This window comes from Notechis scutatus, chromosome 1 (genome assembly GCF_049901735.1).
Source record: "Notechis scutatus isolate UNSWTSFEM ecotype Mainland chromosome 1, rNotScu1.2, whole genome shotgun sequence".
In the NCBI taxonomy this organism is placed as follows: Eukaryota; Metazoa; Chordata; class Lepidosauria; order Squamata; family Elapidae; genus Notechis; species Notechis scutatus.
Genome location: NC_142009.1, coordinates 235,686,237 through 235,713,236, shown reverse-complemented (window position 1 = coordinate 235,713,236; position 27,000 = coordinate 235,686,237). Strand labels below are relative to the sequence as shown.

Genomic DNA, 27,000 nt, shown 5'->3' with positions numbered 1-27,000 from the left:
GAAAAAGCAGGAAAAAAGAGGCTTTTCAAATGCTGCGCATCTGTGCGCAGCACTTTTCAGCTGTCTGGGTGGCACAGCTTAAGGTTTTTTACACGTGCACATCAGGTGTGAGTATGTGCACAGCATGCATGCATGCACAAAACATAGTCACCAAACTGGTAGTAACACCGGTTGAATTCAGGGGTGGGATTCAATTTTTTTAACAACCAGTTCTGTGGGCGTGGCTTAGGCGGTGGACGTGGCTTGGTGGTCATGTGACTGGGTGGACGTGACTTGGTGGTCATGTTATTGGCTGGGTGTGGCCAACTCAATATCACTCACACCGAGGCACGCATCTCCTCGCCTGGCCTCTCAGGACTGTGGGGATGCTGCAACAGTCGTAAGTGTGAAAAAGGGTCATAAGTCACTTTTTTCAGTGCCATTGTAACTTTGAATGGTCACTCCACACAAGCAAAGTACCAGCAAAGGAGGGGAAAAAATCTCCAGAGACATTCCTGAGACAGGAAGTCTAGTCCTGCCCAGAATGTAATAAGGGTTAATGGAGAGGCAGTTTCTGTAAGCAACACCAGAATGTTTCTTTCCTGCCTTCCTTACAGGATTAGGCCAGTAATTTCTTCTAACAACTGGTTAGAAGAATGTTAACAACCGGTTCTAGCGAATAGGTGCGAACTGGTAGAATCCCACCCCTGAAATCAAGGTCATGAAATTTGGAGATAAGTTCAAAAAAATGATAGAGTCAATATACTCTACCAAAAGGCAAGCGTAATAATAAATGGAGATAGCACAAAAGCATTCATGATAATGGAAGGGTAAGGCAGGGATGTCCATTGTCATCTCTACTCTTCATCCTGACACTAGAGATATTATTAATAAGAATTAGATTAAATTCGGAAATAAAAGGAATCAGAAGCAAACAAGAAATTGGATTGGGGTTTTATTTTTTTTATTTTTTTAAATTATTTTTTTTTTAATTTTTTTTTTTAATTTTTTTTTTTTTTTTTATTTAAAAAAAATTTTTTTTTTAAAAAAGGAAAAAAAAAAAAAAAAAAAAAAAAAAAAAAAAGAAAAATAAAAAAAATATTTTTGAAAAAGGATTAAAAAGAAAAAATTTAAATTTTTTTTTTTTTTAGTATAAGGTACAGGCATTCGCTGACAACATGGTTTTCTTTATAGCAGAGCCATTGGAAACTTGACCCATACTAATACAAGAGATAGAAAAATATGGGGAAGTAGCGGGCCTTAAAATTAATAACGATAAAACTAAAATGCTAGTCAAAACCTGACAACAAAGCAAAAAAAAAAAGAATTAGAGAAGAAAATAGGGTTGCAAATTGCTGAGAAGGTCAAATATTTAAGTATTTGGCTAACGGCAAGATGCTCTTCAATGAAAGATGATAATTATATGAAATTGTTCAAACAAATAAAGAAGGATTTGGAAGTGTGGGGGAAGTTACAGCTATCATTACTTGGAAAAATTGCAACCATTAAAATGAATATTCTACGCAAATTACTCTATTATTCCAAATGATCCCCATAAAACTAAATAAAAAGTTTTTTACAGATTTAAATAAAATAACTACAAAACTTGTTTGGTCAGGCAAAAAGGCATGGATAAAATTAATTGCATTGCAGGATAGTAGAAGTAGAGGTGGCTTTGGACTCCCAGCGTGGGAAAAATATTACAAAGCAGAGGTTCTAGTATGGATTAGAGAATGGGTAAACCTAAAGAATAGGAGAATCTTAACCTTGGAAGGGCACAATTTGTAAATGGGGTGGCATATCTTCTTGTGGAATAGTAGAAACAAGTTGCATTTGCATTTTTATAGACATGTATTGAAAGATTCACTGATACAGACCTGGGAGAAGATTAAGAAAAGGCACTATATGAAAATCCCAGGCTGGCTATCCACCATGGAGGCAATGATCCACCCCAATACACTAGATGTAGGTAAAATGGCTAGATATAATGAAATTTTAGACAACCAAGGAATATTAAAAACCAATCAGGAATTAAAGGACCAGGGAATAATTATAGATTGTTGGCCATATCTCCAGCTACAATTACGATATAAAAAAGATCTAGAGGAATATGGATTCGATATTGAACTAAAACAGCAAGACAAATTATTAGTAGGCCCAGAAGAGAAATTAATATCAAAACTATACAATTACTTATTAAATTTTGATATAGTAGAGGAAATAGTGAAAGGACCAATGATAGCGTGGATTAAAAATTTCAGACATAACGTTGAGTTTGAAGAGTGGGAAGAAATTTGGAATAAAAATTATACAAGAACAAAGTCTGCTGCTTATAGAGAAAACCAATATAAGATGTTTTATCGTTGGCATTTAGCCCCAACAAGGTTGGCAAAAATGTACCCAAATCTAAATCCAAATTGTTGGAAATGTAAACAGGTATGAGGTACCTTCTTTCATGTATGGTGGTTATGCCTGAAGTTAAAATATACTGGATCAAAATACAAAAATGGCTGTATGAAATTACAGGATGTCAAATAGAACTGAAGCTGAAACTGTTCCTTCTGGGGATTATTAAGGGAAAATATACTAAAAAGACAAAGTACATGATTTTGCATATAACAACAGCAGCACGAATTGCACTCACACAATGCTAGAAAAAAAGACACTATGTCATCAGACTGTTTTGTAATCCAAATCTTAGCTTGCACAGAAATTGATAAACTCACCTTAGAGTTAAATGACAAGGAAGACTCGGAATATTATACAGCTTGAGAAAATTGGTATCAATGGTTAGATAATAGGAATAAGAAATGTACAGATTAGAAGAAAATATAGATATGTATATTAATAACTAGAAATGAAGAAGAAAAACAAAGACAAGCTCCAACAAAGCCAAAGATCCAAATAGCTATTGCAAAAAAAAAAAAAAGAAAGATAAAATGAAATAAAATAAAGCTAGTGAGGAGGGATAGCACAACTTAGAAAAAGAAAAAAGAGCACACTGCACTTTGTTTAATTATCCAAGGCTCTTATTATAACTCTCTTCTCCAAAAACATATCACCTTTTTTTCCCTAAGTTTCAACACCAGACTGCAGCTGTTGATAGAAACCCAGAAGAGCACCTGCAATAATACTCTCCCATGCTCTTCCCTCTGTCTTATCAAACAGGCAGTGTCCTTGAAAAAAAGTCTCAATTCTTTCTCAGCTTTGTCTGGTCAAAGGAAAAGTAGAGTATTTCCAAGCCTCTAGTTGGCAGTGTTACAAAGTTTCTTTAGCTTTCACTTTCCCCCTCCTTTTCCGGCAGAGTATAATAAGAATTAGTTAAAAATGAAGAAAATATTTTTTTTTAAAAAAAAAAGACTAAAAGGGAGTCTCTGGCTTAATATATTATAAAATCAAAAAGGGGAAAGAAGAGAGTAGATTTAAAAAAAAAAAAAAAAAGGAAAAAACCAGTCCAGTTTCAAAATATAGGATCATCAACAATAAGAAAAAAAAAATTACTTTGACATTCCTGTTTAAAATCGCCACTTATTCACTTCTGTCAAAAAACTTTTACAGATTCTTTCTTTCCCTTAGGGTGTCCTCTCAAATCTTTAAATAAAGAAAAGTTCTCACCAAACCGGCACACTCTCTCTTTCCGTTCTCTTTCGTTTCGGAGCTGTCCCAACTTCAGCAGCTTTAATGGCTGCCTCTTTGCCGCTGGCAAAAAGAGCTTCTCCTGGATCTACCAGGGACTTTGCGATATCCCTGGGATTGACAGGATGCGCTCTTTACATTCACTGTCTCTTAGGGATGGTTTAGATCCACTTGGACCGTCCAGGAGCAAAGATATCGGCAGCGATCTCAGACCTCCGAGATCGCATGCCGTATCATCACGACGCCAGCTCCGCCCCCCCGCTCGACGTAGTTTTTATGTCATAAAGAAACTTGGCCTTCTATCTGCCTGCCTACATTGTCCAGATCAATGACCATGGCTGTTGAGCTGGATGGCCTAGAGACTACTAGAGTATCCATACAGAACTCTTTCTAATCCCACAGCTCAGGAGAAGAGAGCAAGCTGCCTTCTGAACTATCCTCGCAAGCTATCCTCACTTCTATGAAATCAGATTTTGCCTTATCGGAGAGCAAGGCGGCAGAACCTTCTTCCAGCCTACCTTCCTTGGAGGACAAAGGCCCAGAAAAGAAAGGTAGGTGCAAATTTTCCAGTGGGTCTCCAGTTGCCTGGCTGAGTCATACATGCACCACACACATAATCACATGACCCCCCCCCGGTTTGTAATCCAGGTTAATGCCTTGGTGTGTTCCATCTCTGGTAAATTTACTGGTAAATCAGTAAAGACTGCAATGATGAAATAGTCATGTCTTAACTTGGGCCCTGCTGAGCGCTAGCTTTAAACACAAAACTGGAGAATGGGAAATGTCCCTCCTATCCCTATTGGGATTATGAAATAATCTTTCCAGCCTGACTCACTTTCGTGCAAAAAAGGAAAGTCAGTTTTGTAGAGTATACAACCCATATAGCCTATAGGTGTGAATAACAGAGTTGGGAAGAACCTTGAAAGTCTGCTTTCAACCCTATAACATTTCAGATAAGTGGCTGTCCAATCTCTTCTTAAAACCCTCCAGAGGTTTTTAGGTTGCCTCCACAACTTCTGGAGGTAAGTTGTTCCACTGATTAATTGTTCTAACTCAGGAAATTTCTCATTAAAAAAGAGTAAAAAAGTAAATATCCCAGATCAGCCCCACAAGCTGGTATTGAATTCATTTAGATATATTAACTGTAATAGAACTGTAATAGACACATAGTAATAGAAGAGTGAATGTTAACCTGTGTGATTTCTGTTAGTTGTTAGTTGCTTCACTGTTTTTGTTCTTTTAAATTTTGCTGGTTATTGACAATCAATATTATTGGCTGATAAAATTCAGGCTATCCCCCCAAAAAAGAAACTCTTGTCCCATCTAAAAGTAAGAATCTTGAAAAAAGGGCAGAGATTATTGGAATCACTAAAGACTTCTCAAGAACAAATTTCATTTCCTTGTTTCCTCACTTCCATAGTGCAGTATATTGTGGAAATAACTGTGGTATAATATATTCTAATTTCAGTGAAAAGTTTTTAAAAATTGCCTTAACTTTATGGTTAATAATCTAGTTAAGCATAGTCTGGATGGCATGACTATTAAGTAGTTCCACACCTGGACTGAAAATCATTATTCAAATCGTTAATTAATGATTCTTTTTCTAACTGCAGTTGAAGTGTCAAATAGAGTATCGTTGGATTTAGTCATGGGTCTGACATGGGCCTCATAATTTTTATAAATGACTAGGCAAAGAGATGGAGTACATCCTTACCAGATTTGCAGTTGAAAGTTTTCTTGAGCTGTTGGAGAATTAGATCTAAAGGAACAATATATTTTAATAAAGATTTATATTTTTGCTTACAAACCTAAGGGCCACTACCATCTTGCATCAGGCAGATGGATAGACAAAGATATCAAAGGAAAACAAATCCTTCCCTGTCAATTTTTCCAAACTTGTTTGTTTTGTTAATTTGTTTCCAGGGCAATTTGCAAATCACTTTCCACCACTAAAGATATATTTTCATTTGTCAGTGTTGTATAATAAGTAATCATTAGCAAAATCTTACGTTACATCAATTGATATATTTTAGGAAATAAGGATAATATACCAACTGCAGAATTTGCTATGAAATATTGTTAAACAATTTCTTTTTTTGTTCAAAAAAATTTTGACCTAAGGAATTGCCTTTAAAATGGTGATTATGCACCAAACTGACACAACACAGAAGGCTTACTATGCTCCTGCTTTTCTCTTTCTGTGCATCTATTGGTGCCCGGCTGAATTACTTTACACTCCCAATTTCACACCTTTTATATTTCCCCCCAACTCTTACGTTTTGTATCTTCATCTTCCCCACCCAATTCCCCTCTCCCTTGGGGAGGTCAATAATTTCCTTGCATGCTCTATACCAGGGGTGTCAAACTCAAGGCCTGAGGGCCGAATCTGGCCTGCAGGGTGCTTAGATCTGGCCCATGGGGCCACCCTGAAAACAGCAAAGGACCGGCCTGTGATGCCTCTGCCAGGGAAAACGGAGCTCGAGAGGGCCATGCACAGCCGTCCTAGGCTTCATTTTCAGCTGCAATGACCCCCTGCAGCCCTCTAGCAGCAAAAAGCAGCTCAAGGGGGTGCATGCAACCCTCTGAGCTCTGTTTTTGCTGGCAGAGGGCTGCAGGAGGCCGTCGCAGCCAAAAACGGGGCCCGGGAGCCCGTTTTCACTGGCAGAGCGCTTGGACCACCACAGATACCCCCAACAGAAGTGACATCATACTGGCCACGTCCACCCTGGCCATACCCACATTGACCCCCTTAAGGTCAAACACAACCCTGATGTGGCCCTCAGTGGAATCAAATTTGACACCCCTGCTGTACACTGTCTGGTAAGATGACCCTTTATTTATTTTGATTTTCTCCTATTAATGTTAAATTCCTTGTTTCCTTTATTGATTCTTTTCAATTACCAACCTGGACATTGAAAAGTATGCCAGAGCCTAGCAATCAAATTAATTTATTTGCTTCCAGGGTTATGCTACCAATTTGCATAAGATGTAGTTATTTTTCAATCCTGCTGTACTCTTCCAGATTACCCTACCATTTAGAATATTCCATCTAGTGTTTTTTTTAAACCGATATATCAAATAACACGTCTTTTTTCAAAACAGACGAAGAAAGTTGAGGGAAAAACACAACCCTTAGATTTCTCTCTTTCTCCCACATCCTCCAAACTGTAATTATATGAAATTACATGAAAAGTGATAAAAATTCAGTTATGAAGACTACCGTCGATGTAGAAATCAAATCTTTCTAGTCAAGATTCATTATTCACTATTCAATGCAAAGCAAAACTATCTCTTTTTTTTTGAAGTTTTATGGGCAAAGATTAATGGGTCACATGAGTTCAGTGTTTTTGCTTTCCCATAGATTTGGTTTCCACCCCATATCCTAAGCTCACTCAGCTTGGTCTTTCTCTTGGACGGCTGTCAGAGGAGGAACTATGTCCCCACTTGATGCGCTCTCCCTTTCTACAGGAATGCAAGACGTGAGTCTGCAGAGTTCAGTTCTCATGGCGGTATTTTTATTATTATTCCTTCATACTACATCCTCCCACACTACCACCTCTTACAATACTAAACAACACAATATCAACAGTAGAGACCTTCAAATTTCTAGGTTCTATCATATCACAAGACCTAAAATGGACACCTAACATCAAAAACGTCATCTAAAAAGCACAACAAAGAATGTTCTTTCCGCGCCAACTCAAAAAGCTGAAACTGTCCAAGGAGCTGCTGATACAGTTCTACAGAGGAATTATTGAGTCTGTCATCTGCACCTCTATAACTGTCTGGTTTGGTTCTGCAACCCAACAAGACAGACACAGACTTCAGAAAGTAATTAGGACTGCAGAAAAACAATTACTACCCACCTGCCTTCCATTGAGGACCTGTATACTGCATGAGTCAAAAAGAGGGCTGTGAAAATATTTACAGACCCCTCACATCCTGGACATAAACTGTTTCAACTCCTACCCTCAAAACGACACTATAGAGCACTTCACATCAAAACAACTAGACACAAGGACAGATTTTTCCCTAATGCCATCACTCTGCTAAACAAATAATTCCCTCAACACTGTCCAACTATTTACAAAGTCTGCACTACTATTACTATTAATCTTCTCATCACACCTTATCACCCATCCCCTCCCACTTGTGAATGTATGACTGTAACTTTGTCGCTTGTATCCCAATGATTTATATTGTTTCCTAGTATGATTTGATTGCTTATTGTGCCCTATGACTATTATTAAGTGTTGTACCTTATGTTCTTGACAAATGTATCCTTTGTTTTTTGTACACCGAAAGCATTTGCACCAAGACAAATTCCTTGTATGTCCAATCACACTTGGCCAATAAAGAATTCTATTCTATTCTATTCATCAGAGCAAGGAGGATTTTTAAAACACATTTATCAATAATATTGATAATGTTGATAATATGGCATTCAACAGAATATGGAATGGCCTGGATATGGTCAGCCTTTGAGTTCTGCTTCACAACTCTCCATTACATTTTCAAGTCATCCCCGAGGCCCTTTAAAGTCAACTCTTATTGACTTTGTATTATACTCATCATTTCTCCATGCTGTTAGCAGATTGAAAATATATTTGGCATTTTTGCTCACATTGTTCCTCATCATCTTGCTTATGCCAACAATTATTGTTGCATTGAAACCTTGCTTTGCCATGTTGTGTTGTGAGCGCCAGCGGGCTTCCATTGATGCTGCTACTTCTTCCTGGACTTACTCATGGCCTCGTTGCCTCTTCCCCCAAGTTCAAATCCTGTGGTCTTCTCTCTCAACTAGGCTAACTAAACTCTTTTGGTTGGGACCCTGAATTAAAGATGTAGCCTACTGGTCATGTTTTGGCAAGGGCCTTAATTTATAGCATTGTTTGTGCAGATTCCACAACCAGTAATAATCAAAATTGGGCGCCACCTGCTATAAACTGATTCCAGAGTTGTCTTCAGGGAGCTGATCTTCTGAGAAAAGTCTTGATTTTCTGCAATGTTGTACCTCGATTCTCCCAGTACTGTCTCTCCCATTTGGTTTGCTTTGTTCTTTGTTTAATTACTTTTTTTTAAAAAAAATCAAGCTTTACTGATTGTTCTGGAAGGTCTGTCACAACATAAAGGCCACCACTGTAATCAGCCATGTGCTCATCGATGGAATTGGTTTTTAATAAAAGTTTTTGAATATCTGACTCATTTATATTTGCTTCATGTCCTTTGTTCTCTTCTTTTAGATGCCATGCTGAAACCAGCTCTCTAAGGATAGTCAGTGTGCACCGTAAAGGCAAATTTATCAGAATCTTCAACTGCTTATTGGCTAAAGAGGTTGACCTAGGTGGCTACATCATCCAGCAGTGGGTTGGAGGACATCCAATCTCTATCTACCATTTCCCAAAGAATGTTATTCTGCCTGCCCAACATCACATCACTGTAAGCAACAGAAACCCTTCTCATTTGCCAATGCTACACATAATGGGACATCACTCTTAAGACATGCAAATAGGACTCTATATGTGTGGGGAAAACATGCAGGGCATCTGGATTCAGCGCTTGCTGCTGGAAGTCTAATTACTCAAACCACAGAATCTTTTGCACAATCAGCCCCCATTGTTTTCTTTCTCTCCCATTAATATAAACAATAAGCACTTTCAGACAAAGGGCGTATTAAATTACCAATAACCCCCTCCCCCAACAACGTGCGGCTATTTTCTGTTTGCATCAGAAGTGATGAGAAAGTATGAAATGGTAACAAGTGAAAAATGAGAAAACTCTGCACCCAACATAAAATATTATGAATGAGGCAGAGCGATGGCACAAAGAAAGCTTTCTTTGGAAGCAGATGGTGATTCTAATCGTTCTAAAATGTGATTCATACAATCAGATGCCTTTCCTCACAATGGCCTTAGCAAACTCAGCATTGCTATGGCCACCAAAGGAGATGCTGATGTAATGATGCCATGTCCTGGCACTCTTTGCACTCATGTTGGTACTGGCAGATCTTTTCTAATATGGAAATATTAGAAGTTGAGGATGCAGACATTAGGATGAAAACAAGACTAATGTACCAGGGACCAGGATAAAATTGGGGCTATCAGATCATTCTAATGACCCTGAAAATATTAGTGAAGAAAGATGTCCCTTGCTTGCTCACTATCTGAATAGGATAGAGCCTTCTTTGACCGTTTGAAGGAAATGTGGAAGATGGGTGCATAGAATCATAGAGTAACAGAATTGGAAGGGATCTTGGAGGTCATCTAGTCCAACCCCCTGCTCAAACAGGAGAGTCAATTCCAAATATTAGCCTCTACCTAGGATCAAACTCACAGCCTCCTGATTGCAAGGTGAGAGCTCCACCTCTAGGCCACCAGAGCTGCATAATATAACAGTCTTGTCAGTTGCTTCTTTTTATTGCTGAGTTGGAGCCTCTGCTGTGGCTCCATTTCCTCTCCTCTTGGTTCTTCTGTTTCCTTGTAAAAGAAAAGCCCTGCTGGACCACATCAAAAGCCCATCTACTCCAAGCTTTTGCTTCCCTCAATGGCCTACCAGTTGATCCAAGCAGTGGCGGATTAAGGCTCACTGGTGCCCTAAGCACTGACAAATCTTGATGCTCTTCTCCTTTGTACATACTGTATAAACAAAGCCAAGCTTAGGCTACCAATTGTGGTGCCCCCTTTGGGCCTGGTGCCCTAAGCAGGTGCTTAGTCTGCTTAATGGTTAATACACCATTGTATCCAAGGCATCCTTTTATTCATGTTAACATATGGAATCTTCCTGCCTTTGATAGGAACATAATCAGAGCCAATAACTACTTTTTGTCTCATCCTCTGTGAATGTGTTTCTTTTCCATTTTAAGACATTTAAGTTGGTGGTCATCATTATATGTAGCAGAAAATGAACTCCCCATTTATGTTAGCCATGAGAGGGCAGCAGTGCTAGAATAGGTTGAGATAGGGGGTTGCATCAGAATCATATGCACAGGAGATGCACTGAATATGTCTTTTACAAGCCCACCTCTCCTTGGACCTTGGCAATGTTTTCTCTTCCCCATCAGTAAAACTTAAGATGCATGCTTCCATAGCATATCTTGGCTCATGGATGTTCCAAGCCAGCAGGAGGCACTACAGGATCACAACTGATGCTCAAGCTCCAAATATTCCAGTCAAAAAGTTTACTGCTTGTATAGCAGGATACTAAAGTGCAGATTACATGCTCAGTGCAAAGATAAACTTTAAAATTCCTTGTCAATGAGATTAGTGTTTAAAATGATGGAAAAAGTAGAGACAGATGAGCTAATGTATTAATCCAGCCCACCTTTCATCTGCCTTAAACTGCCTCTAGAAATAGTTTTGGTTTTCATGGTCTTTGCAGATTTTTTTTTTAAAAAAACCTACCAGGCAATTTGCACACATTAATCATTGTATACTTATTCACATGCATTGTTTAACAGGTTTGGGCTGCAGGGGCCAACTTGGCTCATGAACCATTTTCCAACGCAAAGTTTTTCAGAGCAGGGCCCGACTGCCTTACCACTCTTTGTGATCGTAATGGCCAGGTGAGCTGTCTTGGCTAATAGTAAGTAGGGAAGTGGTTGGTTGGTTGGTTTCTGATTGTTAAAATAGAAGCTGCTCCACTTTTTGCCAAGGCTTAAGAAACAAATCAGGGCAAACCCAAAAGTGCAGTAAAATATTATTTTGGCATATCATGATGACAGTGGTGCTTCCAGGACCTTCCACTGGCTTGTAGAAAAGCTTATGAGCCACTTGGCCATTATTTGGCCATCTCTGTAAGGCTGGGGGCAAGAGAAGACCCAAATCCATGCCCTACTGGCAAATGGTAGCTTTATCGGAAGCTAGAAATCTGATATAAATTTTCTTCATGGGGAAAGGAGCTAAAGAGGTTGATACCTATACCAGTGATCCTCTCCCTGAAATTGAAAAGTGCTGTAATTCCCTCATTAGAGCTAAAAGAAAGGGTTAGCCATTCTCTTCACTGAGAAAGCATGAGAAGGCCGTAGCTCCATTTTTAAGAAATAGAAAAGAGCTATTGCAATAGCTCTTTTCTATTTCTTCTCCCATCACTATTTTAGTTACATGGGTAGGAGAATCAGATTGACATAGTTTAGAGGAGACCTCAAGAGTCATTGGCCTTGTGCAGCATTTCTAGTTTGTGGCATTTCCCTTGGTGACACAGGGAAAGTATTTTTGGACCATGTTACAGTCCTTACCACCGTGTCTGGAACAGCTTCACCAGAACTAGTTGCAGAAGATAGTTGGATGGACATTATCAGTGGTGTCCTAGATTACGGAACCCAGCAGAGTAGAGGTATTTTGTTGGGGAGGTCAATCAATCCAGCCTTGAGGTTATTGAATAAGAAGAACCAACATAACAGAGGCTGACTTCTCTCTAGCTGTGGCATCATCATTAGGGTTCACGTAGTCCCTTCCCTCTTTCTGCCTGGCTCAGTTAGATATTCTTCACAACCACTTTTGCTATGGCCTCAGCAACTCCATCTCATACTTTGAATGATTGTTGGAACAAAATATAATGTACCTATATGAACTAGGTGCTCTGGGAAAAAAGCAGAAGAAAAATCGAGGTGAGATTATTCATAAACAATGATAAACTTCTGAAGAGTCCTAAGAGCCTTTATATATACAGTATACTTCATTGTAATGTTTCTGTATTTTTATCTTGATACTTTACCTTTGAATCTGTTATGAAAAGGTACTGTGCAAGTGTAAACATTAAAAGCAGCGGAGGTATTACCCTTGTCTCTCACTTGCTTTTTCTCAAGATGGTGTCACAATACGTAAATCCTCATCAATTTACAGCAGCAGCAGCAGCTTATAGTGATAACGTGGAACTTTCCATCGACAAGTTTCCCCTTTGGGATGGCAGAGAAGAAACAAATGAAGTCTGGTCCCCCAAGATTTCATTCCTCCCAAGGTACAGCAAAGAAAATTCTGCTCTTTTTGCAAAGGGAAGGTTTAGGTACGATTTGGAAGTGCTCAAAATTATGTCACGTTGTGATACGTAGAGTAAAAGGCACTGTGGAAGGTGTTGATTTAATCTGGTTTAACACAGGATTTTCAGACAGCTCATCTCTGAGAGATGAATGCCCAGACCAAACTTGCGTCCATCCAATGAAAACAACTAATCCTGCTTTGAAGCTGGTCATTCCATTATTGAGTTCTTTTACTTTTGTAGGAAATTCTAATAATTTGGGTTTCCCTGGAATGTTATAGATTGGATTAGTGTATTGTGCAAACTTAACCAATTGCAATATATGTAATAATCCACGTTTAAGGAAACCGTTATTTAACACTTATTCATTTTTAATGAAAAAGTAAAGAACTTTCTATAGAATCTTTTTGGTTTTTTTTTAGGAACTCAAAACAACTTTCCATGGATTGTTCAAGTTTCAATATGTGGTGTGACCGGTCCATCGGAAACAAGATAATAACAAATGGGGAATGTAACAAATTTTCTTTTTCGTTTTCTTAAAAAAAAAACACCCTTTCCTTTCAGGTGTGGTGATGGTAGTCCTATCAAAAAGACCATTTAACACACAAATCCATAATTAATTTGCAACAAATGGAACAACTTATCTTTTCATAATCAGCCACACTTTAACTAACTACCGTACTAATTTCATAAAGATATAGGTGATGAACCTCTAATGTGTTTTGGGATATTCTGTTCAGAAAACCTGAAAAAAAAATGAATTGGGAAAAGACAGAATCCAAATATTTACTTTTATTTTTAATAAAGAAACCACTTTTTTTTAAAAAAAATGCTATTTTCCTAATTTACTGTCCCCTACGCTTCTTAAAAAACAGTAATTGCCTCAATTTCAACCAAACCAAACCAAACATAATACAGCCCATCACAAGATTTCTTGTCCTTCTAGAATATCTTACTCTTCATTTATTTTTTACCCTTTTAGCCAGTTAACTATCCATGATATCACTTGTCAATCTTTTTAAAGTCCAAATACATGATGTCAGTTGAATCACCTCTATCTACTCTATTCTGACCCTTCTTCATGGGAGAAAATCTCTGGTCAGTGTTAGGCATGTTAGGACCATCTTTGAGCTCTCATTTTTTTAAAAATGCACATATATAGTCATGCATTCAGAGGGCAGAACAGGAAACATATCCCATTAACAATGTTTCTGATCAACTACTATATTACAGGGTCAGAAGTATTTGTGGATAGGCCTAATCAATCTATCCATACAGATATCATTAGATTCTACCACATATTAAAGACAATTTTTCTCCCTTCAACACATTGTAGTTCCAATACATGAAATTCCCCTTTCCCATTATCATGAACTTTATCTTTTTTTAATGGAGTATAAAATACAGGTGTAAATTTATAAATTATAAAACCCAACTGATATTGTGTGCAGGAATATATTCATCCACATTATTGTTCAGCAGTGCTAAATCAGGGTTGCCCATTTTTTTTAATTAGGCACAAGTGTACATTTGAGCTTTGAGCAGCACACGTCCAGCTACATTCCAAAACATTAAGAGGATAACCCTTTATCTGTTTAATAATGTCACTCTTCAATCACATTCAGCATTACAATTTATTAATAACAGTTCTGGAGATTCTAGGGGGGCACAGGAAGTTTTCTAGTCCTGGGCTCAGAAATGCTCAAGTATCTTAGACACTTCCAAAATAGGGAAATGATTTAAATTCTTCTTGTAGTTTTTTTTTGGGGGGGGAAAGCTCATCAGAAAGGAGAACTAGCTTTGGGATTCACAACAGTATTTTTATTGCTTTTGGCAGTTAAGGAAAGCTCTTCTGACAGTGAAGATTTTTCAGTCACAGTTTTCAGTCATGGAAACCGGCACCTCGGGAACCAGTAATGACAGTAAGTAAAGTCCATTGCTATCATTTGCATAGAGAGAGTATCTTCCTCCTCAAACTTGAGATATTGGAACAAATAAGACATTGAGGAAAGAGACAGTAGTGGGTTCTATTATAATATATTAGGAAAATAACTGTTTCCCCAGGTAGTTATTGTTGTTAAAGGACTCAGGGGAGGTTTCTCACACATAAAGAGCTTTTTGTGCAAGAGATGTAATTATTTTAATCAGCATAATTTTGCTTCCATGTTAGTTTTCCCTGGCTTGGGCGTTTGACTATACTTTAGAATAGTTATTACCTTTTCATTCAAGAGAACTCTACAATGTGCATCCTTGCACACTGTTGATTTGATAGAAATAAAATATTAAGCATAAAGCAAGTGGAACCTAGGAGACGAAAGAGCCATTCAAATATGCATCCGTGTAAGAATTCCCACCAGTGTCCCTCTTTGTATTAGGGCTGCTTCTCATGAGACTTGGAGACTGTGGCATTTGCACAGTCAATTCATTTGGAAGGCCAGTAACTTGACGAAAAGCATACTAGGAAAGTTTCTGTTTCCATTATCTTCTAATAATCTTCTGATCCTTCAGACTCAGGAACATCTACCTCATAAAAAAAAAAGTTGTGCAATTTGAAACAAGCTTTTGCTGATGTCTGTTTCAATTCCCAGCTTTACCGTAGCACTGATTCAAAATAATAATTGGATATCATAGGCAAGAAAGAAGAATGAGAAAAACATGGGAGGGGGAACAGTCAGACTTTTTGGAACTGTGCCAATTCAATAAACCAGTTCCAGCTGAGAAAACCTCTTCTTAGTGATGACTTATTAAGTGAATCTGGCTTCTCCACTGACTTTGCTTGTCAGAAGGGCGCAAAAGTTAATCACATGACCCTGTGACACTGCAATCTTCATAAATATGCGCCAGTTGCCAAGTGTCCGAATTCTAATCATGTGACCACGGGGATGCTAAACAGTTGTAAGTGTGAAAAAGGGTCATAATTCACTGTTTTCAGTGCCGTTGTAACTTTAAATGAACTGTTGTAAGTTGAGGACTATCTTTACATTGTTTAGTAAAATGAGGTAGGACAGAATAAACCTGGTGTTCTTGGTGTATGTTAAGGCCAGATTTAGCAGTGCAGAATAACAAAAATGAACACAAATATAGCCGTGGTGGTGCTGTATACTGAAGGCTTAGATTTAACTTTCAGGCTTTGAATAATGTCTTTTATTTAACAAATGCTAACTGATTTTACATTCCATCACTTTTGCAGCTGGGCAAGTCAGATTGAACATATAAAATGCCTTTTGCACAAGTCTTATAATAGGAGTGAATGGAGAGAGAGGTTATGCTGCCTCAGGCTTTATTTTAAGTGCAGAAAAAAGGAAGAATGATATGAGTCTGTTTTTCCCAACTCACGTGCACAGTCATGTATTTTGCCAGCATTATAAGTTGGGAAATTATGAAAGGAAAAATAGCATTTGAGTTAAGGGTGTGGCACAGGCAAGAAAATTTTCATCTCAAATTCTCCCCCACCCCAAAAAAAACAAATCTTACCTTGACACCTACAAAGCACCAGCCACAACAAATAGAGCAAAATGTCTCTGTATAGTTGAACAAGAAGGCTACACTCTGTGAAGTCCAACAGCAATACCAAAGACCTATGTGGCCATTATATTATGGACTACAACTCCCTCTTTCATTTTTCAGACGTTCAAGACAACACTCGACACAACAATTCCTATGGTCTCTCTGATAGGAATAGTGTTCGCTCAAGATATGGTTTCAACTATATGATGTATCTTCCTGCTACAACTGATCTGCATCTAAGAAGATGCTGCAAATGCTAACTAGCAAGCTAATGAATAGGATGAGTGTGTGTGGCTTCTTCAAATACAAAGCAGGCCTCATAATTTGTCTGACAAAGTACACTTACTTTTATGAGTTGCACTTCCAGTTCTGAGGCAAGTGTTAATAGGTGTTTAGCTACTCTGGAAGGAAGAATCATCTTAAAAGTTATGAGAAGTGTTTTAGCATGAGAACAGAAGTATCTTGATTCATTGTGAACAGGTTCTCTTGCTGTTGATCAACCAAAATGGGTGATGGGTTGAGCTGAAGAAAGGAATCTCCCTGCTAAACTGAGAAGCTGGCAAATAATTTGGCGTCTAATAAGGGTCAGATTCTTCAACTGTGATTGATGGCTTCTCCCAGCAGCATTTTCCCAGAAATAACTTTATATCACTTTTCTAACAACCAAATTTAGCAAAGCAAAAAAGAAAGAAAGAAAGAAAAAGAAAATGGAAAGGTCCTTATGGAAGGTCAGGTAAGGTCTGGAAGGCTTCAGAACCTTTTCCCCAAGTGCTTTTTCATAATTAATATGAGAGAAGTCAACTTTTTTTACATTGGTAAATTGGAATTGAGAGATCTACACTATGTTTAAGCATAAAGAAATTAATCTAGTTTAATGAAAGCCACTTTTCTTCTCCAGTTAAGCCCTAACTTTGCAAACATAACTGAAATTCTGCATTTACCTATACATAATGATATGAGCAAGTGAATGGGTTACTACTTGATAGCTTTATTCAATATCTTCATATAAGTCTGGAAATAACACTGAATATCTGTGGGTTGGATTCAGTTACTTAAGGAAACACACTGCAATTCAAGGGTTTTGAGGTTGGTTGGAATCTCGATTTCAGCAGGCTTATTCTAAGCATGTAAATCTGAATTCAATTTACAAAATATTTTTGCTATATTAAGTTCTTTATAGAGATACTGTATGAACTTATCAAAGACTATATTGCTTGCTTATATTTTGAATATATAGAAAAGGCAGAATTTCAATTACTACAAAATCTGGACTGAATAAAAAAAATAATTTAAAGGATAAACCTATTCTTAAGGCTGATGTTCCCACATAATCCTTTTATGAATTTGGATATTACTTTTCTATAAACCCATATTCCAGTTCTGCAATTCAACAGGACCCCATTATGGCAAGAATTGAAGCAGAACTTTGGAGGATCTAAGTATTTTCATGGTTTACAAATATTTAAGCTTCAACATAAGAACATACTGAAGATATTATGTAAAAGCCACTGAGATCAATGTGCATTTTTTTTAAAAAAAAATCTGAACAAAAAGGAACAGCTTATAGCTTGGATTGTTGCATAATATATATCTTTGTAAACCTCACTCCAAAATTATCTGGTATTAATTTTGAAAACCACAGTACTTGGTTTCAAAATAGTCACAATAATTATCTATATATACCTGAGTTCCAATTCACATAAAACTTTGTTTCTTTTGTTAGCAGATACAGTTTGTAGGACTTGTATGGATAAAGATACAGTATGAACTATGGCAAATAATAAATCCCATGAATATGGCAGCATTTGCTCCAAATGCCACAATAAAAAAAAACAGGGCCACCTACTAGCCATATGTGGGTGATTGTCATAACACTACCCATATTACAGATCAAAGACCAAGTAATTGTATCCATCTATGTGCCAATGGATTGGCAAGACTGCTGGAATAGCATTGCACATTTTACCTTAATGCTGACACTTATGAAAATGCATTTTTATCTTTCATTCTGAAAATGCTCTACAACTTTGAACTGAAAGTACATTTGTTGTAAAAAGACATGAAAAAGTTGAGGTAAATGAGGAATTGTTAGGAACCACCCATGACTCACATCAAGATGTGGGTCACCTAACTTGAAGAAAATACAGTTTTGAGGTACGCTACGTATTTCTTTCAAGCACAAATAAATTAAAATGATTTGTTCAAATGGTCCTACACTGCTTGCTATTTGGTAATTCCATGTTGAAAATGGTAACCAAGCAACATAGCTTGTTTACATTAGTGGAAGTAGAATCTAGTACCTGAAAACAATGTGTCTGCTGCTCAAGGAACATGGGGGGAAAAAAACCCCCATATCCTTCAGACTAAGCCAAGTGCAGCTGCCTACGGTTCCCAGTCTCTTAATCCCTAGGAGAAGGCTTACACTTCGGAGCTGCAGCTGGTTACCTGAGGGAACCGGCTGTATCATCCTCCCATCAGCTGAGTCAAGGAAACCACCCTCACTCCTGAGGCCACTCAAACAGCTGTTCTAAACACCAGTGATGTAGTCATCGGAAGGAGCTTACAGTGGGCACAAATCCACTCTCCATTCTTTTCAAAGCCTGCTTTAAAAAAAGGTTGCTGGGGTGGGGGTGGGGAGAATGATTGATTCTCTCTTCACAGCAGCAGTTTAATTGGAGAGTAATCAAGTTGTTTCTTTCAACTGCTTGCGTAGGGACACTGTCCCCCTCAGTGATGAATCAGGCTGCTGAATCAGAGAAGCTGGCCTGTGTTGCTCATGGGAAGATGGGAAATCAAGTACAGCCGAGACCTGGCAACAAGATATGCACAGCTGTTTGAGGCATTTCCTACAATTGGGGAGTCTTGCTCTGAGCAATCATTAAGATATCCGGCCTTTTTGACAAGCTCTGCAGGGCAGCTTTGGCAGTCAGAGGGTGGACCATGTTCAGCACTGCGTATCTTTCTGGCAAACTTGTGTATGAATGAGTGACAGGTATCTGATGGCTGATAGTCTTAGGTAGGCTTCTATCCATAGTGGTTCTAAAGAGAAGAAATTCAACAAATTAGAAAGTAAGCTTATTGGGCCAAAGAACACTCTTCTATTCTAAGTATTTCCAATGCTTTGGTCATTAACTGGGCTGCTACTGAAGACTATTTCTAGGCTGTTACCTCCATTAAGTCATGGCAGAATATTGTCACATTGAATACTTTTCTGCCACATTATAATAAATTGCTGGTTGGTAGTGGCAGAGAGGCATGGTGGCATTAGTATACATTAAAAATGTTATCAGGGACAGGAACCAAGTGACACAGGTAGATGTGTTAGGCAAAAAAATATTGTTATGGGAGGACAAAATAGTTATGGGGAAAATATTTGTTGAATATGAGGCATCACATTCACATTATCTTGTGCTTAGGCATAGCTGAAATTATATTGTAACTATAAGAAAAAAGAAAGGATAACTCCTTTCTAAAACCCCAGAAATTAAAATTTCAGCAGGCTCATTTTCTACAGTGAGCACATTTGCCAGAACGTCTACAATGGGAGCAACAGGGACCAAATGAATCTACTCAAAGACAAGCAATGGCTATTGGAAGGTTGCACACCTAGCCTCTCAGGAGCTAAATGGATAAGGGTAGAAAAAACTATCACTTTTCTGTCCTGCCTGTGTCTCACAGCTGCAGAAACAAGAACAGGTAACTTCTGTCTCTTTCAATGGATGGGAACTAAGTGGTAGCAACAGCAACACTTCCAGCAAAAGAAGATCAACTTAGCTTGCAACTTAATAAATAGATGTATGTTAATGATTAAGGATGTCCCAGATTCAAGTCAAATCTCAGTGAAGGATTCTTATTTGGTGACTTCAGGCTGGTTATCTTTTAGCCAAACTTTATAAAGGTAGTCCTTGACTTGTGACCATAATTAAGCCTGTAGTTTCAGTTGTAAGTTGTGACTGTCATTAAGCAGGTCATGTAACAGCACCCGATTTTACAATCTTTTTTGCAGTGGTCATAAATGAATGCAGCAGTCATAAAGCAAACCCATTGTTCACTACAGGGCATTTTATTTTGCTGGAAATTGGAAGTAAATACCAGTTTCTGGCAAAAATGTTGTAAATTGTAGTCACATGATTGCAGGGCATTTCAAAGGGCCATAAATGCAGGCCAGTTTCAGAATGCCCCAAATGTGGTCATATGATGGGGAGGGACAGCCTAGAATTTTAAATGTAGATTATAAGTAATCTTTTTAAGGACCCATCATAACTTTGAATGGTTGCTAAGCAACCTCTAATACCTTGAGGACTATCTGTAGGACGTAATGAACAACATTGCCCAAAATTAAAACCGTGCCAACAGTTTTGACCATTGTGATAGCATTAGGCTAGTGATTTAAGCAACCTTAGATACGCTTAACCTGGCCCAATATTATAACTGTAAACCGGCTTCTATTCCATTAACTTTGGGGGTAAGATCCAAACCTATTTGCTGGTCCAAATGTTGCTGGTCCTGAAATGGGTCTCATAATCTGTTTGCTGCCACAAACTGTTGGTCTCTGTGTGAAGACTGCTGCATTAGAGGGTGTATCTGGTTTCCTGTGGAGATTCAGAACAGCAGTCCTTTCAGCCATATGCTGCACTTCATCCCTGTTCACGACTAACGGAGGCTGCAGTTTTAACACAGCTTTTTTTGAATTGGGTATCTTCAGGTGCCTAGCTCTCACAAGTCCAGCTGTCACACCCATGGATGCAGGTGAAGGACATTTTGGAGGAGAAGGTTGGAGAGGGCGCTTCACAATGCTTGGTAACGCATTTGCAAGGCTATGTGATGAATCTGGAATGTAAGGGGAAAGCACACCGTTATTTTAGCAACAAAGTATTTCATCCAAAAGATTGCTATAAGTTCTGTAAGAGAAATTTTCTCGGATGGAAACAATGGCCTAAATTCCCAACTTTAATAATTTCAAAATTCTAAAGGGATAATTTTATACACAGCATTCAATTTCAGGGAGATATCTGTCTTTTCTGAATATTTTAGATAGCTTAATAACAAAGAATATAAATAGGGTTTTTTAAGAATCTGTACTGAATAGCTTCTTCTGCCACATTTTTAGCAGGTGCTAAGCAAAACTTGAGAACCAATTTTATGTAGAGTGGTTAAGGCATCAGGTCAGAAACCGGGAGACCAGGAGTTCCAATACCACCTTAAGCACAAAAGCCACCTGGATGACCCATGGCCTAATCCCTTTCTCTGGACTGTAGGAAGAAGGCAATGGCAAGCCACTTCAGGAAAAACTGCAGGGACTTGTTCAGGCAGTCTCTGAGAATCATACACGGTTGAAAGAAAAACAATAGCAGAAGAACTTAAAAATATTTAAGCTAGAACTTGACAATTTTCCATGTAATTCTACTGTGATTAAAGGAATTATATACTGTATATATTAAGTTTGTTCAGATTCTCAATGTATCTCTCAGCTTTTCCTAAACAGTTTGTGCACTGTGCTAAGTCATTTAACGACAGCAAACTATGAACTACAGTACTGTAGTTGAGTTTATACAGCAAAGGGTTGGCTCATCTCAGTGGCTTGCCTATTCCATTTAGTAACATCTACATTATTTGCATCCAAAGATACTGATCAATATCTGTAGTGAGACAGGAGAACTGCAGACTTTGCTGCTATTGTTTCTAATACACTATAAATTCCATATTTATTTTTGTTTCTCACTCCCTCACAGTGAGCTAAGAGTACCATTTCCTTTTCCTCTGCATTTGCTTCCTTTAATGATACTGCACTCTAATCTTTAAATATTATATATAAATGACACTCCAGTTTGCCCTATTAGTTCTATACCTGATGACCCCTGAGAAAGATGGGGACAACAAGAGACTTCTGATGAGGTAATTTGTGTGATGTCCTCCTGAAAGGCTTCTTTGAAATCTTCATCACAGGTGTCACTCAGGCTGCACCCTTTTTCTTCCTCTTCCCCTTCTTCATCACTATGTGTTATTTTCAACAGTTGGGGAGATTTCACCCTTTGGAGGGCTTGCAAGTGCCTGCCAGAAATTTACTTTTTAATTAGATGCCATCCTGCCCAAATTATATAACATACTCTACATTAAAATTATATATTATTTATTTGCATATACCATAGCCAACTTACATTGTGTCATATACCTTTAAACTGAAATAATTACCAGAAACAAAAAAATCCACAGTAATGCTGTTGTATTGAACTTTGCCCCATGCTATACTCTAAAAAATAGATAAATAGATAGATCAAATTCTTTATTGGCCAAGTATGATTGGACACACAAGGAATTTGTCTTGGTGCAAATGCTCCCAGTATACATAAAAGAAAAGATACATTAGTCAAGAAAATCATCCCAAACTCAGATTTTACGGCATTTACAGGAAAATAAGCTAATTCAGTCTTTAGCAAATCTCTCTTGAGGAAAAAAAACTTGCCACAAAAAAACTCCAGGACTTATTTCTGAGAGCATTGTTTTTGTCTGTCTTCTAATCTGACATCAGTACAATCCCCTCACCCACCCACTTTATTCTTCTCAAGAAAACTAGCCCTAAAATCCTAAATATGGGGTTTTCTTCATTTTGTAACCACTGATGTTGGCATAGTAATGTCTCATAGTGAGTATGATGGAGGGCTGTAACATTAAATAAAGGGATGGAGGGCTGTAACATTAAATAAAGGATATGCAGATTCGTTATTATCATGAATTTTCTCTTCCAAATAATTAAACAGTTGACTGCATTCTACCACCAATACAGAAAAGACAATAGCTTAAAAGTGGAAATTCAGATACTATAGCAAAAGCATGAACTGAAGTAGGTGTCTTTATTTTTGAATAGACAGCTATTTAAAAATTCTTAACCATTTTTATTTGATTTATCTTCCTTTGTAAACTATAAATGCTGAATGAAAATAGGAGGAAATATGAACAGTTCCTGAGCATGGCCACAAGATGGCTGACAAGCTTAAGACAGTGAAAACAAGATAACAGTTCAACTTATTTTTTCCAAAATGATAACCTAGAATAGTTACTAAAGGATAGATTTTTCATGGACTTTCATAGGTTTCACCCTGAAAAACTGTGTATATATTGAATGAAACCGGAAAAAGCAGTATAAACAATTCCCCACCAAAACATTCCTAATGTTTGTCTTTCCATAGGCTTTAGAGTGTGACGTAATACAATCTGTTCATCACCAAGTGAAGATTACATTCACTTGTTGATTTATTTTGAGAAACTCTAAAAATTTCTGCTTAATAATGGAGTAAATTTTGGCTCTTACTGGTAATGATGTTCTTGTAAGACCTTCAGCTCAGCAAAGATGTCTCTCTCATTTACACTGCCAGTTTCTTCAAAATCATAATTATGTTCTGCCAGACGACACGGTGGCTGGAACAGGTTTGTTACTGCAGACTACAATATTAGATAAATTATATAAAACTATATCTGCATCCACTGAAAAAAATAATTTTGCCAAGGATTATTTTTTAAATCCTAATTTCTCTCATAATCTCCCCATCATGCCCAATGTTTATTGTACCAACAGTGACCTGCTATTGTGCCACAGTTTCTGAAGGTAACAGGGGGCAGCTTGACATACTATTGCAAAGCAAACATGCAAGATTAAGCAATGTTGCAACCCAGCTCCATTTGTTATTTGCCTCCTGGGGAAGGCTTAGTTGTGTTTTTCTCTATATCAGATTTGTTCCTTCCCTTGAAATGTCCCTAATGGCTTTCCCACTTTACTTTCACAAGTATGAGTCTCCATGGTGAGTGAGAAGGTTTGCCAGAAACTCATTCATGATTAAAAGAAAAAGGCTGATAATTTAATTAGCAACACACCCTTAACAAGAAGCAGAAAACTTTATGTGGGCTATTCATCTCTAGAACCAGACTGAGAAACATAGGTTTATTCTTCTTACATGACAACTGCCTTCTAACCTTCCCTCCCTTCAAAAATGTACTTATAAAGAAACTTACACCTAATTTCTGTCTTCGTGCATGAAGAGCTTTGATGGGGTTCCCACATATAACTCTACTGACACCTGGCAAAAACAAAATTTAAAGTGTTGTACTTTATACTTTCATATGCTTAAAAAACCGTTTTCTTTACCCAAAACGTCATACACAAGCTGACATGCAATTATGTTTTCTGCATATTTAGAAAGAGATATTCAGAAAAAATATACCAACTTTCTATTTTAAGTCAGTTATTACTCTAACCCACACAAAAAAAACCCAACACATTTGTGAGCTGAGGTGGAATTAGTAGGAATGGGCAAAGGGCTCAAGAATATCTTCCCTCATTCAGTTTAAGATAAGCATGATAGTTAAATTGACTTTGGGGAAAAAAAGTGACAGAAATTTCATTATCTGGGCAGGAAGAGGTCTGAGAACAGCCAACCACAAGGCAGAGATTACTTGATTAAACATAATCTCTAATGTTAACATAAAACTGAACCACTCTTTAATACATGTGGTCATTTCCCAGTTTCAGTTCCAGAAAAATTTCTGCAAAAGCAAGCCTATGGAAATGTTTGTGTACATACATTTATCAGAAGCAGATAAATGCAAACATTTTTATAGGAGAGGGAAGTCTGTTCTTGTTTGCTTCCACATGTTTTGTTAAGAAGAGGCTGAAGCAGGAGTGTCAAACTCGATTTCATTGAGAGCTGCATCAGGGTTGTGTTTGACCTTGGGAGGCTGAGGTGGACATGGCCAGCTCGACGCCACTTGTGTTGGGGGCACCTGTGGTGGCTCAAACACTCTGACAGAAAAAACGGACTCCCGAGCTCTGTTTTCAGCTGCAACGGCCTCTTGCAACCCTCTGCCAGTGAAAACGGAGCTCAGGAAGGCTGCCCTCCTGAGCTCCGTTTTCACTGGCAGAGGCACCATGGGCCAATCCTTTGCTGTTTCCAGGGTGGCCCTGGGGGCCAGATCTAAGCACCCTGGGGGCCGGATCCAGCCCACGAGCCTTGAGTTTGACACCTCTGGGCTAGAGGATAGGAAATGGGCAAGAAAAGCACAAAATGTTCATTACCATGTGTCAGGTCACTTGAATCATCATCAAACAATAACTCATCACAGATGGTGGATTCCAGGAGAGTGCTACAGCCAGAAAGCAAATGAGCACTGGGAGATCTCTGGAGAGCCTGAGGTCTGGAACCTAGCAAAAAGTGAGTTGCAGCAGGCCGTAGAGCAGAGCCCAGCTTTCTTGTTAGGAGTCCTAACTGAGAATCTAAACCGAAGAAGGGTAGGGGTCAGGAGAAGAACGATAACACGATACTGTAACATGAATATGTTGTACTTGAAAGAAGCACAGAAAACAAATATGCCCATAAATTAAAGTAGAATGGATGCAAATGATATGTGTGTAAATTAAATATTCCCACTAAAGTAATATTTCTGTACTGTTGCCAAAAAACCACACAGATTCATCCATGATTACACTAAACATTAGAAACTTCATAAGCTAACTCCAGGAATACTATGCCATTTATTAATCACAATTCTTTGGGCAAATGTATTAAGTCAGTGACTAATCAGGTCAGAATGCTACAGAAAGTGCAATCGTTCATAAAGACCATTGCAATGTAAGGATTTTGAAAACAGAAAAATGTGTATATATATACATGCGATACCTGAAATACTAAATAAGGAGCTCATCCCTGAATTGCATTACCATGCTTTCATCCTGTGTCCTTGAGCTGAGAAATCATGGCAGCATAAGTCACACCCACTCACAGTTTCCCTTAATGTGCAGGATATGGACTGTGCTGTACTATCTGTATTGCTTCTCCACAAGGCACTATATAAGGGCAATAACTTGCCATTTTATTTGCCTGAAATGTGAATGTTACTTACTACAGGAAACGCTGCCACCAATCACTTAGGGTACATACACTAGGATTGTGTTGTAAAATCTGGCTTTTTCATCCATTCAGCTATTTTGCTACTGTTCTCCCAAAAGGACTGTTAACTTATCAACCTACAAACCAGTAGATGGCAACAAAGAGTTCTTTCTTAACTGTAAGGTAATTGGTTGCCTCCATTTGTGCAGTATAGATATAAGTGGGTTGTTAAGTATTCTTGGAGCCAGATTTCAAGGTTGGAGTTTTTGTGTATCTGTGCAAGAGGTGTTCAGCTTATGGCAAATATTGTCGTAGTTTCTCCAAGATGACTAACCTCTCAACCAATTGATTAACCATTTGATGACAGCGAAGTCAAGAGCTTTTGGCTATAATATAATATATATTATATATAATATAATATAATATAATATTATAATATAATATAATAATAATATAATATAATAGCTCTTGGCTATAATCTAGGGGTAATTTGGATTTGTGCAGCCAAAATGCAGTTGCTGCTAAATACTGTTGAAGAACCAGAGTTTGAGAAATCACTTTATTGATTCTGGTATCAAATTAAGATATACCTATTCAGTACAAAAGAAAAAACATGTCTGCCTATGTTGAACGCTATCTGTACCAGGTTCCAATCTCTGGAGGACTGAACTTTTTAAAGGAACTTTCCAGAAAGGGGAAGAGCCAGAGTTTCCCTAAGAACAGCAATTGCTGTACTGGGAAAAGAATTCAGTTACATTTTTCACTTATGTGCCTTAAGTAAGGCAATAGGCTAGTGAATTTCAGGTCTTCCAACACTCTAGATGGGATTAATCTGGCAGTGGTATCAGAAGCCAGGGTTCTGCTCTGCCTTACAGTCAAAACCAAAGATGGGATGAAAGGGGTCAGTCCTACACCTGTTGGGACAATGGTAGTCAAGCAGATAGCTACTCCTACCCATGTCACCTTACATCTTGGATCAGCTTCAGCCTCCCTAAGCAGTAGGCAGATTGCCTACGAGTATGAGATG

The 27,000-nt window shown here is 38.0% G+C and overlaps 2 protein-coding genes across 3 annotated transcripts in view; one reads left to right on the top strand and one right to left on the bottom strand.

Moving 5' to 3' along the window:
* The first annotated feature begins 1,911 nt into the window (after window positions 1-1,911).
* LMNTD2 (lamin tail domain containing 2) lies at window positions 1,912-13,180 on the top strand. The gene is made up of 7 exons (XM_087959385.1): window positions 1,912-2,261; window positions 4,018-4,166; window positions 6,977-7,094; window positions 8,859-9,054; window positions 11,072-11,176; window positions 12,419-12,570; window positions 13,011-13,180. The coding sequence occupies exons 1-7, from the start codon at window positions 1,912-1,914 to the stop codon at window positions 13,126-13,128; spliced, it is 1,188 nt and encodes a 395-aa protein (XP_087815511.1). The 3' UTR covers window positions 13,129-13,180.
* Window positions 13,181-17,630: 4,450 nt separating this feature from the next.
* LRRC56 (leucine rich repeat containing 56) overlaps window positions 17,631-27,000 on the bottom strand; it is a 47,247-nt gene continuing 37,877 nt past the window's right edge. For both annotated transcript variants that reach the window (XM_087950769.1, XM_087950770.1), the window contains 6 exons: window positions 25,163-25,360; window positions 24,103-24,167; window positions 23,405-23,535; window positions 21,944-22,146; window positions 20,574-20,925; window positions 17,631-19,134 (listed from right to left, as the gene is read on the bottom strand). In XM_087950769.1, the coding sequence (XP_087806895.1) occupies window positions 18,942-19,134; window positions 20,574-20,925; window positions 21,944-22,146; window positions 23,405-23,535; window positions 24,103-24,167; window positions 25,163-25,360 (1,142 nt within the window). In that variant the 3' untranslated portion in view covers window positions 17,631-18,941. The remainder of the gene's footprint in view (window positions 19,135-20,573; window positions 20,926-21,943; window positions 22,147-23,404; window positions 23,536-24,102; window positions 24,168-25,162; window positions 25,361-27,000) is intronic.

Excerpts from the sequence above, each read along its gene's own strand:
- LMNTD2 (XM_087959385.1), top strand. The coding sequence starts at position 1,912 with ATGGAGGCAATGATCCACCCCAATACACTAGATGTAGGTAAAATGGCT. Across the intron at positions 2,262-4,017 it reads CATAACGTTGAGTTTGAAGA|CTCAGGAGAAGAGAGCAAGC; the intron begins GTGGGAAGAAAT and ends CTAATCCCACAG. Across the intron at positions 12,571-13,010 it reads AAGATTTCATTCCTCCCAAG|GAACTCAAAACAACTTTCCA; the intron begins GTACAGCAAAGA and ends GTTTTTTTTTAG.